Raw genomic sequence first — 15,552 nt, 5'->3', positions numbered from 1 at the left:
ATTATTAATTACTGTAATATCCTTTCCCCTTTCTAAGTAAGAAATAATTGAATAAATAAACAACAATAATGTAAAGTGACTAACTCTTGCTGTAATGGTCGTCTTGTAGCTAAATATAATCTGAAGTGTGGAAAAGGACTGGAGCCGTCCTCCTTTCAGGCAAATATTAAGGAAAAACATAAAAATGACTGAGCGTGTTGAACATAAAATAATATTTTTGTGGTACTAGTGAAGTTTTTCTTTGGAGGATTTAATAATAATAATTTAGGAAATTAGATAAAATTTTGCTCCCTATGATTGTTTTTTGTTTTTTTTTTATTTCTCAAAAATACACAACTAATATACAGTCTTACAAATATAAACAAAAATGCAGCTTCACTTTATATTTTTCCATCGTTAAAACCAAAATGCTACAAACCCAGAGTGTGCTTTCACCTGATCACCACACCTGAGTCAGGTGAAGATGCGGACAAATACTGCAGCCTCGTTGACAGCACCCCTTTGTGGTCTTTAAGAGCCATTAATGTTTTTCTTAAACACTATAACCAATCTTGTGAACCTAAATTTCAAAGCCATAATTCCCCTTTCCAAAAAGCACACCCACTTCCCTGAACTATAAACCCCATGCCTCTGCTTTAACACACGAGTCAGATGTGCTGAACTGTGCTGACACCATGTGGTCACTTAGAAAGCAATAGCAGTCAATAATGTTAACTCGCATCAGCACAGCTTTAGCTCAATTAGTACACAATTAACAAACTGTAAACACTAGGAGTCAAAACGTATCACACACCAATCAGAAATTTGGATGGATAGACAAAAGGGCCAAAGTCAGCTCATTCAGGTTTGAGACAATGGATCCAAAGACATGCAAAGGAAGAGGTCGAGGAGGAGGAGAAGGTCTAGGACACCAGGGAGGAGGAGATGGAGGAGGGCGAGGAACATAATTGGCCATCGGGCTTTTGTAAATGTCCCTGGTCAGCGTGGAGGGGATGTCACTCTGTGCGCAACAATCAGCCAATGAGGGGTACCCTCATTAGCTGATTGTTGCGCACAGAGTGCGCAAGGTGCCTTGTTTGTTTGAGGATTTCTCCAAAACATGTGATGATCACAGTTATTGATGGTCTGGTTTAATATGTGGTTTTGTTTGAAGTTGTGCAGAACTTGTCTGTGTCACCATTTCACAGAATATGATCAGGACGTGACAATAGCCAAATTGTCCAGCAGGGGCCACTGTGGAGATGGTTTCAGATTGTTTGGAATCATCAATACAAGCACAAAGACTTCAAATGTTTCACGAAGTCTCGCTTTGCTCATCACTAGTATGGTGACAACTTCACAGGAGGTCCGTATCTCAGCACTGTCATAGTTAAAGGTGACCTTCATAAACCGAGAAACTGACATTCATGTTTGCCACAGAAAATCCACATTTACTCCTAACTAAGGGTTTAAATGCACAAAGAGACAGACACTGAGGCAGAGACTAAGATAAAATCAAAACTTTTTTGTTGCACCATATTTAATGAAGCCATGCAAAACGTTACCTTCATAGTATGAACTTAAAGAGCAGCGTTATAGACCCTTGAAGTTCACCGGTGTGAGTGCAAATGTTTTTGTTTTGTTTCATTTGTCTTATTTTTTGAGGCATTTCTCAGGACTCACAGCTAGAAGATGAGCCTGTATATAAAAAAGGTGACTAACTTCTTTTTAGCATGATGACACTCTTGGAAGATCATCAACATTTTAGGTCAAACATTTCTTCTGTTACTCTCCATCATAGGAATTAAATTAGTAGATTTTATCTATTTAAATCATGATATAAACCATGATACTGATGCTCCAAATCAGTTATAGAGAAAAGAAAATCTGAACAAAAGCAAGATTTTGTGCTTGTATTTATTGATTGAACAGGTTGATCTAAAAGTGGTCCACATTACTAAATTAGACCTGGGGGGTCTCCACATTTTCAATTCCACTCACCTTTACTAAAAAACTCACCATTTGAAACTCTGACCTCAAAGTCAAAGTATGAATCTGGAGCAGAAGATCTTCCCAAACCACACCTGTACATTCCTGCGTCAGACTTGATCATTTGTGAGAAGCTTAAAAACACAATTCCTCTTCTTGGAGATCCATCTTTATTCTTCATGCTGTATCTGCCACTCTGAGCTGTGCTTCCATCTGTTTTAATGAGGATATCTTCTGCTCGCTCACATTTTTCCTCACAGAAGAACTTTGTGCTTCCAGACAAAGATAAGTTGCAGTTAAGCGTGCCATTAAATCCTTCAGCTGCAGACCAAATATTATGTTTTGCCTTGACGAGCCCAGCTGGACCTGTCAGATGAAAAATAATAATAATACATTTAAAACAAGATGGATAATCACAACATTATTTACTGTATGTAGATATTAGACTTGTAGTCAAGACTGAACCAAGACCAAGACAAAGTTGAGACGATACCGAGACAAAAAAGTCTTTAAACTGCAGCCAGATGCTGCTTCGTTTACGGGTTTCAGGCATATTTATGTGTTCTTGCTTTCACACAGCCCTCCTCACTGCTGTCTACTGTCTCACTCACTTACTGAGAGGACAGACGCATGCTCCACTTGACTGTCGCGTCTCTCACCCTCTCTGTTTTTCACACAATGATATTATCCTATATCCTCGCATGTGATTGGCCACAATATGGAGAGATTGGAGCATAGCTGAGCCACGGTGTGAGAGCTGAGCAGTGAAAGGAAATGAAGTGAGGAGCCGGCTCTCGCTCAGTGGGAGTCGACTCTTCTGATTCACTACAAAGCGCTCTCTAAGCACGGCTCTTAGAGCTGATGCTTTTGCGGATGACACATTATCGAACGTTATGTTGTGTGTCATGGATACTGTTGACTCCAAATCTCCCGACCACTATGTCGAGCTGAGACAGCGAGACTGAGACAGCGAGACCAAGACCACGTAAAAGTGGTCTCGAGACCAAGACCGGTCTAAAGATATCCAGCTCTAGTAAATATATGTATTTCATGAGGTGTTTTATAAAGTTGAGTATGTTTTAGTTAAAATTAAAGTTAAAGAGCAACATTAAGATCATCAGTCCTCACCTGACAAGAAGCAGAAGAAGAGAAAATAGAGGATTTTCATTCTGACTTTAATCCTGATGCAGAAATGTTGTTAAACTTCAGTTGTCGGACCATGACACACTGATACATCCAACCACTGCAGAGTCTCATAAAACTTCTGAAGATGGCAAACTCAGCATGAACAATTTATAAAAGACTCCACAAAGCTGGGTGGGACAGGCCTTGAGGACACAGCACTCATCTGGTCTGGTCCAGCAGACGTGCTTGACTGGAGTCTTCTCCTTTGTCTTTGAATCTGGTCACGAGTGGAAGTGAATGATGGAGGAGAGGCAGCAATGGTGCAATGTGGAGAGGGAGGGAGAGAGAGTGGCATGGTTGTGGATTGCAGCCTGGCTACAGGTAAGTCAGCAGGGGGGTGAGCATTCACTGCAGTGTCGAATCTGTTGAAAACACATTCAGGTATCTGGCTCTGTCCTCACTGCCTCCAGCTCCTCTGTGGTTGGATGGCTTGAATCCAGTGGTTGTCTTCATGCCACAACTGTCTCATGCTGATCTTGGCCTTCAGTAACACCTGAACCGTTGTAGCCTCCTCTCTATCGCCCGCTCTGAACGCCCTCTTCTTGTTATTGAGGAGAGCTTTGATGTCCTTAGTCACCCACGGCTTGTTATTTGGGTAACAAATAATGTCCGTGCTGGGACAATGGAGCTGGTGCAGAAGGTTATGTAGTGAGTGACACACTCAGTAAGCCCACTGGTGTCCTCACCGTGAGGCCCACAGAGTGTCTCCCAGTCTGTCACCTCAAAACAACCCTGTAGTTCCACTAAAGCCTCCTCCGACCACCTACTACTATACTTCTAGTGGTCACAGCTTCCCTCTTCACAATAGGCACATAGCAGGGGGTGAAACAGGGGTTTATATAAAAGCTAAAATACTAAAGCTACAACCTTTAATATAAAGCTGCTGCTGAGCAAACATGGCTTATACTCCTACTCTTTCTGTTAACTAGACATAAAAACACGAGGTCTCCCTCTGATGTATTTACCACCCCGTCGTAGATCAATCACAGTGTCCTGAACTCTCATTGGTAGACGCTTGAATTGTTGTCGTGAAGTTCAGCCTGGATATCTTAAAAAGAAGGAAACTGAACTTCTTTTCAGGCACTTAGACTAACATGACTTTTAGCGCCCTCTGTAGTTGAACTGTGGAAGTGAAACAGAGCCACAGCCTGCACACACACAGTTTAAATAACTGTAGATTACAATATGATGAGAAATGAGGGCTGAAATGTGAGGAGGTTTCAGACGGTGCAGACTTATGGACGTATCATAGATTTGTATTAAATGTGGTTTATGAAAAGTTCATTACTGCTTTGTAGATTTGCCCTCATTAACATACTGTCTGACCTGCTGACTTACACAGGTCAGCTTCACTGTTTGATTCTGATAGCTGAGCTGACACAGGCTCTGTGATCTGCTGTAGTTTGTTAGAAATACTTTGACTCACAGAAAAAGCTGCTCAGCTCTTGTTCTGGACACATTTGGGAGAGAACCTGCCTCTGTGTGTAACAGCGCCCCCTGCTGCTCTTGATGATAAATGTGCAGATGCTGATTCTTGCTGTGACTGTTGATCCGACTGGAAGTTCTGTGGTTACAGGTCCAGCTTCCTCCTGTGAAACCTGTACTAGTGAGCTGCTGTTACAGACCACCAAGTTCTAATATCCAGTATCTCCAGGTCACAAAGCTGCAGTCAGTCACTGGAGACCTTAATATTGACGGGTTCTCACATACCAGTATTTAGCCACGTCCCTGCTCAAGATGATTTTGTGTGATCAACTCGACCGTAATAACAGAAAAATACTTTTAAAGAAGGATCAGAGTTTCTTTTTATTCCTGTCAAACATTTATCACATTTTGTGGAGATGAATGTGTTTGAAAAACCTTTAATTTGTTTACTGACTCATATACCAACTACTACACCTGCTGCACCCTCTCACCTCTGATGGTGTTTGAGGGAGAGAAACAACTGAAATGAACATAAACTTAAATGCAACATAAGCATCATGTCAGTGGCTGCCTTATCTGTATGTTTAGGATCATTATCCTCCTGCATTGACTGAAACTGAAGGACTGTTTGTTAACTTCAGTGAGAACTCTGACATTTCTAAACTGAAGTTTATTTCTATAGAAGAAAGTGTTAACAAGCTTAAAAGTTGATGTGAGCAGTAAATAAAAAGGGTTAAACTATCAGTATCAGTATCGCTCTCAAACTGCTCCTCTTCCTGGAGTGAAGCACAGCCTGATAACCTCCCTCTTCTTCCTGCTCTTAAACACAGCACCTCCTCTCTGTCCACGTGTTTCCTCGTTCCCTCCCCTTCAGATCTGCACTTTGAAGATGGGTGTAACCAACATGTGGTGACATGTAAGAGCTGACAGGCTCCATTCACTGCAGAAACATGTTGTTGAGATCAGAGCTCAGACTAGTTTCAGTTATAAGGAAGAGAAACTCACACAGTCACTGACACTGAGAGGAGAAATGGCGCAGAAAGGACTTCAGCTGGACCGAGAAACCTTCTCTTGTTCCATCTGTTTGGATCTACTGAAGGATCCGGTGACTACAACCTGTGGACACAGCTACTGCAGGAACTGTATTAAAAGTTTCTGGGATGAAGAGGACAGGAAGGGAATCCACAGCTGCCCTCAGTGCAGGAAGACGTTCACACCGAGGCCTGTCCTGGAGAAAAACGTCATGTTAGCAGCTTTAGTGGAGCAGCTGAAGAAGACTGGACTCCAAGCTGCTCCAGCTGATCACTGCTATGCTGGACCTGAAGATGTGGCCTGTGATGTCTGCACTGGGAGGAAGCTGAAAGCCATCAAGTCCTGTTTAGTCTGTCTGGCCTCTTACTGTGAGAAACACCTCCAACCTCACTATGAATCTCAAACTTTTAAAAAGCATACGCTGGTTAAAACTTCTGTGAAGCTCCAGGAGAACATCTGCTCTCGTCATGATGAGGTGATGAAGATTTTCTGTCGTACTGATCAGCAGAGTATCTGTTATCTCTGCACAATGGATGAACATAAAGGCCATGAAACAGTCCCAGCTGCAGCAGAAAGGACTGAGAAGCAGAAGGAGCTCGAGGTGAGACGACTAAACTTCCAGCAGAGAATCCAGGAGCGAGAGAAAGATGTGAAGCTGCTTCAACAGGAGGTGGAGGCCATCAATGGCTCTGCTGATAAAGCAGTGGAGGACAGTGAGAAGATGTTCACTGAGCTGATCCGTCTCATCCAGAAAAGAAGCTCTGATGTGAAGCAGCAGGTCAGATCCCAGCAGGAAACTGAAGTGAGTCGAGTCAAAGAGCTTCAGGACAAGCTGGAGCAGGAGATCGCTGAGCTGAAGAGGAAAGACGGCGAGCTGGAGCAGCTCTCACACACAGAGGATCACAACCAGTTTCTACACAACTACCCCTCACTGTCAGCACTCAGTGAGTCTACACACTCATCCAGCATCAATATTCGTCCTCTGAGCTACTTTGAGGATGTGACAGCAGCTGTGTCAGAGACCAGAGATAAACTACAGGACATTCTGAGAGAGGAATGGACAAACATCTCACTGACAGTCACTGAAGAGGATGTTTTACTGTCACCAGCAGAGCCAAAGACCAGAGCTGGATTCTTAAAATGTTCACGTGAAATCACACTGGATCCAAACACAGCAAACAGATATCTGTTATTATCTGAGGGGAACAGAAAAGTAACATTGATGAACCAACAACAGTCTTATTCTGATCATCCAGACAGATTCACTGTATATTATCAGGTCCTGAGTAGAGGGAGTCTGACTGGACGTTGTTACTGGGAGGTGGAGTGGAGAGGGGGAGGAGTTCGTGTAGCAGTCACATATAAGAATATCAGCAGAGCAGGGACGGGCAATGAACGTTTATTTGGATTCAATGACAAATCTTGGGCATTAGATTGTTACACAGACAGTTATACATTTCTTCACAACAATGTCCGAACTGTCCTCTCAGGTCCTCGGTCCTCCAGAGTAGGAGTGTACCTGGATCACAGAGCAGGTATTCTGTCTTTCTACAGCGTCTCTGAAACCATGACTCTCCTCCACAGAGTCCAGACCACATTCACTCAGCCGCTCTATGCTGGACTTGGTCTTGGACTTGGAGCCACTGCAGAGTTGATTAAAGTCAAATAGAGAAGACAGGTTCATGTTGATCCCTGACCATTATATGTACTTGTGTAGTTTCTAAATGAGGCTTTACATTTTAGAAGCTGAGAAGTTCAGTGGTCCATTGATGTGTGAAAATAATATTGCACTGATTCAAACTGTACTTACATTTATATACCTTACATCAATATAAATCTGAATTTGTTCTTATGGCTGATAATCATGTGAGTTTAAATGATACTACTCTTCATATTCAGCATGTTTGAAATCTGTCATCAGTCTGGTTAGTGGTTTTATTCTGTAGTTGCTGTAGTGGGTTGTCAAATGCAACAATATATTGGAGCTGCAGTGATTCATCAGTTAGTCAATGATTAGAGAATTGATTGTTTTATCATTATTTTAGTCACATTTAAAGCTGGTTCCAGTTTCTGAAATGTGAAGATTGTTGATTTTCTTGATCATATATGACTGTAAACTTAATGTCTTTGAGGTTTGAACTTTTAAAATGTAACAAAAATTAAATAGTTAATGTTTGACATTTAATATTATATTTCATATGAAAAGTTTGATCACACTCGATCATTTATACATTTAAATACAGACACTAAATGATACAGGCCTGTATGTTGTGGAGGATCAACATATTTCTTTGCCCTGAGCTGTGTCTGGCAGGCAGAGCATCTCCACAAATCTGATGCTTCTGATTTGGAGAAAATGATTTGAGGGAGACACCTGGAATCTCAGCCTGGACACAAAGGGAATAAAATCAGCAGAGTTATAAACAAGTGGTGATGTTGAATGATTGGCAAATAAACATCAGTTTTAATAATGGACAAACTGGATGAAATCGTTTCTCCAAAGCTTTTTTAGAAAATGTTTGTTTGTTTGTTTGTTTGTTTGTTCATTAGACATCTATTTTATTCAAACTGGTTAACCCAAAGCTTTTCTTCTTCTCTCATACATAAAATATAGTCATTAATCTTACTAACATGAAAAACGATTTTGTTGTTTTGTTTTAAATGTGTTCTCTAAATGTGCCTTCTCCAGTCTGTATCCTGGACCCTGAGCAAATACAAGAATGAACACCAGGCTGAAATAGTCACAGCAGGGACTCAGCAACTCAGAGTCAGCATACAGTCAAAGACAAATCAAGGACGCGGTTCAAAAGTCCATAAATTATAATGACGACCAGTCTGAACTTTTCAGTGTCTGAATGTCAGGTCATGCTGTGGAGTTTCATCTGGTGGAGACGATGTTGTTATTGTTGCAGGTTTTCTGTATAAATTCCACACAGGCGAGTCATAAAAATGTCATTTATATCAACATGGTTAAACAGTACAAGTGCATTTTTCCTTTACAACGGTGTCCTGCATGTTGAAGAAGAATCATGAGTGAAGCACAATTTAAAGTCTTTCACTCATCACACGTCATTTTGAGTTGACAGCTGGTTGCTATAATGAGCGGCCGAGGCTCCGTTTGAACAGGACATCGTATAGCTTACATTAACACACATCCTAAAAGAGTTTGTTTTGCATATTTCAGAGAAAAAACAACACAGAGAAAAAACATGTTGACATAAAGCCACAGCCACATGCTGGTCAGGCTTCACTCAACAGTACACAGTCTGAATAAAGTGCACTTTGTTCTGCGTAACGCAAATGATGATGTGGTGCACAATTCCCTGGATCACAGCAAGTCTGTTGCACAAGAGGAGAAACTGTTGATGTGGGAAGCATAAAACAGGCGCGCACTGCTGAGTGTTTTTGTGTGATGGGGATGAAATAAGATGTGTTAACACTCACAGTCTGACCACTTGTGTCTCATAGCGATCGTGGAAAACACATGACATAAATGATATCATGACCCTGCTCACTTGGTAGGTTTGGGCAGTTTGAATAACCCTCTCAAAGCTGCAGGGGAATAAGCAGGTGTAATGTTGTCACTACTGGAGGTGAAACATTGTCATTGTTTAAAGAGGGAGGATACTTACACACTTCATAAACCAGCATGAAGACTTTTTCCCAGAAACAGAGTTTTGATTGGTGGAATCGACAAACAGTTTGAGGCTGATTTGGCTGATATGGGTGAATATTGTGCAGATAATGATAATGTGAGACACTTACTGACATGTACAGATGGATTTTCTAAGTATGCATGCAGGTGTCTTCAAACCAAGACAGCAGCATCTGTTGCATCTGCTTTTGAGGATGAGTGAGGGACGTGTACCTGTTAAACTTCCAACAGATGAAGGCGAGGAGTTTAATAATAAACATTTGCATCAGCTGATGGTTCAGTTCAACATCACACATTTCTCTGCATAAAGCCAGATTGAACCAAGTGTTGTGGAGCATTTTAACAAAAGCTTTAAGGGCCGTATGTGAAAATACTTCACATCTGTTAACTTATGAAGACATGTAAACGTGGTCCAGGACCTTGTGCTGTCAAGGCCAAGTGCTGCAGAGAGGGAGTTTGTCCAGGTGTGTGGTGGAGTGAGGAGAAGAACAACATGTCTAACCTTTCCTTTCCTTTTTCAGAGCAGAGGTGCAGACAGGAGGGCAGGCGGGTGAGTTTTCAGACTTACTCCAGGAAGCTGAGAGGAAGAGCAGCAGCAGCGAGCAGGTAAGTTTCCAGCAGGCAGTGAACAGACAAAGAGGACCAGCATCAAAATTTCCCCTCAGAGGTGAAACAAGATCATGATGAAGAAGACTTTAACACATTGTAAAGGCGGCACCACAGAAGAGGGAGACTTTAATGTGGCTGATACGCAGAGGTGGCAAAAGTACACACATGTTGTACTCAAGTAGAAGTACAGATACCTGTGTTAAAAAATGCTCCAGTAAAAGTTAAAGTACTGATTCAATGTCTTTACTTAAGTAAAAGTGAAAAAGTACAGGCTCTGAAATGTACTCAGAGTAAGAAAGTAAAACGTAGCTGAGCTCTGCCTCATGAGCAGAGAAAAAGAAGGAAAATAAAAAGTGGCTCTATTTTCTGTTGCCTACATTGTCGAGGGCGACTTTGTCTCTAAACAGGAAAATGAGGAGTCAGGGGTTGAAGTGGATTCAGCAGGTGGAGGAACCCTAAGATCAGTTGTAATGGCTCAGTGTCTGGAAAAGAATCATGACTCACATAATTTCTATTGAGAGCTTCAGTAGATTTTCTGAATGTACAGGCTGTGATCAGCTGACCTGCTGCTCTTTGTGGATTTACACAAATGAATTCAACCAGATGTCAGCTGATGACATGTTCTTTTTTTTTCTTTTTTTTTTACGTCCGGTTGCACTGTAAGATGGCTGCACCAACGACAGCTCCCAGTCATCTCAGCACAAATGTTATTATTTATTTTGTACTGCTTTCTATTTCTGTGCGCACAGCACGATCATACACTTGGTATGACAGACAAACGCTTTTGGAGCTACGTTCGTCAGCCAGTTCGGACTTTACAGCGGGTTTTGTTAGAGTGAATTGTTAAATGTTGTCATTTTTATGCTTGCCATCTCTACAAAAGGAATTCCACTGTCCCCCTCCCCAGATTCTCGAGGTTCTGGGTGGGGGGGCTGTAGTTTTTTATTATAGACACATCCTTGTGAGGGTCTTTTTGATGTAAGCTCACACACACACACACATTCTTACAGAAGTTCACACATATGCATACAATGCCTGGTCTTAGAACCATGCGGGCGTTGCTTTGCTGTGATGTGTTTTGTGTGAACTGTTTCTCAATAAAAGGCAGCAGGAGGGGGCCAGATTTTGGGTCATTTTCGTGGTGGACACAGACGAGGCCTCCCTTGCAAGGAAAATCGATCGATCACTGACTGTCTTGTTTTCTTCATGATGAATAAGTCTCTAGAACTAGCGGGGCTTGTGGAGACACAGACCCAACAGGTTTCGACTCCGTGGACGCTCTGCTGCCTGGGATCCTTTGTTTACACGCATGAATGCCAACATCACCTCAAATTTCTACAGGTGTGCAATCGAGAGCTTGCTGACGAGCTGCATCACAGTTTGGTACGGAAGCTGCTCTACCAGCAGCCGTAAATCACTACAGAGGGTGGTGAAGGCAGCAGAGCACATCACTGGCATGAGGCTTCCTGCCATTCAGGACATTTATCTCCAGCGATGCCTCCGTAAAGCACACAGCATCATCAAGGACCACAGCCACCCAGCACATCAGCTGTTCTCCTTGTTACCATCTGGCAGACGTTACAGGAGTCTGTCTGCTCAGACTACAAGACTTAAAAACAGTTTTTACCACCAAGCCATACGACACCTCAACCACAACACTTAAACACACACAACACAGCACTCAGAAGCTACCCTGCAGCTTCACAAGTACTCTGTATAATCTGCACTGGTCACTCCACTTTATTGATATTTATATTTAAAAAAAGTGCAATACTGTAACAACTGCCACAAAAAACAAAAACTTTTGTACTGTTAAGTTTGTACTGCTGCTCATTCAATTCAATTTTATTTATATAGCGCCAAATCACAACAAAAGCCGCCTCAAGGCGCTTCATAGATACAGAGAAAAACCCAACAATCATATGACCCCCTATGAGCAAGCACTTTGGCAACAGTGGGAAGGAAAAACTCCCTTTTAACAGGAAGAAACCTCCGGCAGAACCAGGCTCAGGGAGGGGCGGGGCCATCTGCTGCGACCGGTTGGGGTGAGAGAAGGAAGACAGGATAAAGACATGCTGTGGAAGAGAGACAGAGGTTAATAACAGATATGATTCACTGCAGAGAGGTCTGTTAATACATAGTGAGTGAGAAATGTGTAATATCCCATCTGCCCCCTCATTCCTATTTAAGATTTTCTTTATTTAATCACTAGTGTGTACATACATTTATATATACATATATATATATAGTCAGTTAACTGAAAATCTCTTTTTCTTTTACTACATCTTATTAATAGTTTGCTTTTACTATTTTTCTATTAATTTTTTATTATTTTATTTTATTTTATTTCTACTGTACCATTTGGCTGAGTGATTGTCTTCTGATCGTCAAATACATTTCGTTGCGATGTTGACCCTGTGCTAACTTGCATATGACAAATAAAACTGAAACTGAAAACTTTTTTATGAACAGTCCACTGATAATAACAATAACTTTCCTTTGAATGCAAATGTCATTTCTGTAGTTACCATTAACAACAATGCAAATTTAAATTCAAAGACCTCTGTGTGGAATCAAATCCTTTAAACAATGTAATGTAATTAAAGGCAACAACAAATAAAAACAGTGTTTCTCTTTTTTGGCTTATATACTCTTGATTAATGTGACATACAGGCCATTTCGACAGCTTGGGAAGTCTGTATATCCAGTGAACTTGCTGTTATCAGAATGTACTAAAAAATGGACTAACAGTGACCAACCGTTAAATTGTTGCTCTAGCCTTGAAGAAAAAATTTCACCCAGCTGTCCTCTCCTCCTGTGTCTGATTCCTTCTTTACTCCCGTGTGTATTTAAGCCCTGTGTTTTCCTCACTCTGTTGTTGCATCATACCATCATGTACTAGGGCTGGACCCAAAAATTCATATCTCGATATTCTTTTAATGGAATGCGATGTACGATAAATATCTCAATATTTTTTAAGCCATAAAGTAAAAACAAAAAGAGAGTTCTTAGTCAAAGCTGTGTCCAAGATGTCACACAGGCATTTTTATTAACATACAGCAGCATTTATAAAATAATAATGCTCCATAAATAAGTTAGAACAAAATTGTTTTTGTTTATAACAAAAAGCTCACAATTGTGCTGTCAAAATGTATACATAGGCTATGTTCACACTGTACGCAAAAGCGCATCAAATCTGACTTTTTTGACCCTATGTGACCCATATCCGATCATGGTATGACAGTGTGAACGGCACAAATCCAATATTTTCAAATCCAATCTGGGTCACTTTCGTATGTGGTGCTGAATCCGATACGTATCTGATGTTTTAGAAAGCGACTGCTGTTTGTACGGTCAAGTAGCATTAAATCCATCTTTTACGTCACTGACACAAGACAGACGCCAATTATCAGCGCCGGAGAAGACATTGTGAACGCTTCCTGGACATCCAGTGAAACTGTTGGGAAGACAACGTTGGAGAAAAGTGAACATTTTATTTGTACTGTATAATCTGCAGATTCTGACAGAAATCTGCAACTATCCTTTGAAGCACCGCTCCTCTAAAACAGCAACAAGGATCATTATTAGGCCATATGTAAATAACAAAATAACTTAAAGCAAAATTGGGAAACGTAAAGTCCGACACAAGTCTGTATATTAACGACCATCAGTCAAACAATACTGTTTGCTCCGGGTCTAAACAGCGCGTCACACTACATTTTATTTATAGTGTGAACAAGCAGACAAAAAAATCAGATTTGATCAAAAAATCAGAATTGAGCATTAAGATCTGCAGTGTGAACGTAGCGTAAAAGACACTGAGCATAATAACACAGACAGACAGATTTCGCCGCTGCTCTATTCCCATGTTCTCCTGCGTGACTGACAGCCTTCAGTTTGAAATCAACTTCTTAAACATGTCTCTTAACAGGTGCCATTTTGGGGTCCTTACATACAACCATACATACAATCTGGTTGTATTATGTTGAAGCACAGTACGTATTACTCTGCGAGGCTCCTGACTACGGTAACTGTAAGGGTAGTCCATCAAGCAATGCTGCTTCAAAGCTTACAAAAGTCGTACTAAAACATTTTTGACGGATTTTTGAGCGACGTGTACCACATAAAATTGGTTCGAGGTCATTAAGCACAACCAGAATTCAGACATAAGGTGCACTGTTGATTTTTGAGAAAATTCAAGGTTTTTAAGTGTACCATATAGACCGAAAAATATTGTATATGAGTTTTGTAAGGTTGATTGTTTCAGGGCAGGAGGCTGGGAGACTTGGCGGTCTGGGATACATCACACAGTTTCACACACTCTTCATTTTACACTTAATGGTGCTGTTGTAAATGGTGAAAATACTAGTAGTAGTAGTACAACAAGGATACCCAATGGATTTATTTTGCCAAATGGATCATCGTGGCATTGCCGTATTGGTCCATTTGATCGACCTTTGTTTTTATTATTTATTATATTTTATTTTCAGATGTTACAGACGGGACAGACATGAGTGAGGGATAGGAAAGGGAGAGAGAAAGAGGAAGGAAAAGAAAAACAGAAGGGGAGAGGGACAGTGAGAAAGGGGGGGAGAAAAAAAATCTCCTGGATCACCTGTTGAGAGAGAAAGAATAGAAAACAAGCAAAAAAAAACAAAGCAACATACTAAACACATCACCATCTGTTACGTCCCCCTGGCTAGTCTAGGGGGTTGAAGGGACGAACATAAATGTGGATAGAGAAGGAGGAGCCAAGATGGTAAATTTAAAAGGTTTATTTAATACTGGTGATGGGGTTCAGACCGAGGTGTAACGTCAGGGAGAGCCAAGGCCAACATAACAAACAAAACATCCCTGACGTAGAAATAAAAGAAACTTACCTAACTCCAAAGAAACAAAATATACAACCTATAACCATAACCTACCTAACAACACATAAACAGGAGAAAACAGGGTGTCAAAACAAAAGGCAGCTCTCCCCTACAAGCAGTCTGAACATGAAACAATAATGCTCACACAAAATACAAAGGCATGCAAGCCTGCACAAGTATGGCAACCAAAATGGCCGGAGGGCCCAGAAGCACAGCTCCACAGGCCTTAAATAGTGCTCTGCTGATTACCAATCAGCCGGACTCTGCACAGCATCCAATCAGGACAGAGGAGGTGGAGCCTGGACAAAACAAAGGGTTAATAGGGAGAAGAGACATCCTCCTGGGGGATGTAACACCATCGCATTAATCTAGCTAAGTGTAAACAGCAGTAAATACTAAATATTCAATGTTGTTGTGCAGCACGCAGGACAGACAGCGCACAATGTGCTTTGAAGTAGCAGCCAAGAAAGGTGTAATTTAAGTCTACGAGCAGTGAACATCCGTGTGCATACCTGTGTGGATCAGCGCGCTTGTATTCAAATGGTTTCCACATGTAATGGTCTGCAAGAGGATGTAGCGAGCCATAGCCCCGTCCCCCAGGGCGTGAAGCAGGCATGGAGGAGATCCAGGCCCCAGACATCCAGAGGCCCCAGAGTGCGAGAGCCCAAGGAGGACCAGCGGAGGGGCATCCGTGCCACCCTCATGGGAAGGGCTGAGGATCCCCAGATGAGGCGTCACCCAGTAGCCACCGAGCAGAAGCTAGAGGGGGCTGCACCGGCATGCCCGCCAGCTCTGCTGGCAGCCAGC

At 41.7% G+C, this 15,552-nt stretch overlaps 2 protein-coding genes across 3 annotated transcripts in view; both read left to right on the top strand.

Moving 5' to 3' along the window:
• The window catches only part of LOC146674054 (protein NLRC3-like), a 176,731-nt gene that overhangs the window by 117,361 nt on the left and 43,818 nt on the right, over positions 1-15,552 (top strand). The window lies entirely within an intron of this gene.
• Positions 5,191-8,074, top strand: LOC146674057 (tripartite motif-containing protein 16-like). Its single transcript, XM_085393209.1, has one exon. The coding sequence runs from the start codon at positions 5,609-5,611 to the stop codon at positions 7,277-7,279; it is 1,671 nt and encodes a 556-aa protein (XP_085249335.1). The 5' UTR covers positions 5,191-5,608; the 3' UTR covers positions 7,280-8,074.

The sequence above is a fragment of the Rhamphochromis longiceps genome, linkage group LG3 (assembly GCF_057381845.1).
Source record: "Rhamphochromis longiceps isolate RC_006_pf linkage group LG3, R_longiceps_female_GT1.1, whole genome shotgun sequence".
Lineage (NCBI taxonomy): Eukaryota > Metazoa > Chordata > Actinopteri > Cichliformes > Cichlidae > Rhamphochromis > Rhamphochromis longiceps.
This window is presented reverse-complemented; position numbering and strand designations above follow the sequence as displayed.

Coding starts and splice junctions, on each gene's coding strand:
- LOC146674057 (XM_085393209.1), top strand. CDS start 5,609: ATGGCGCAGAAAGGACTTCAGCTGGACCGAGAAACCTTCTCTTGTTCC.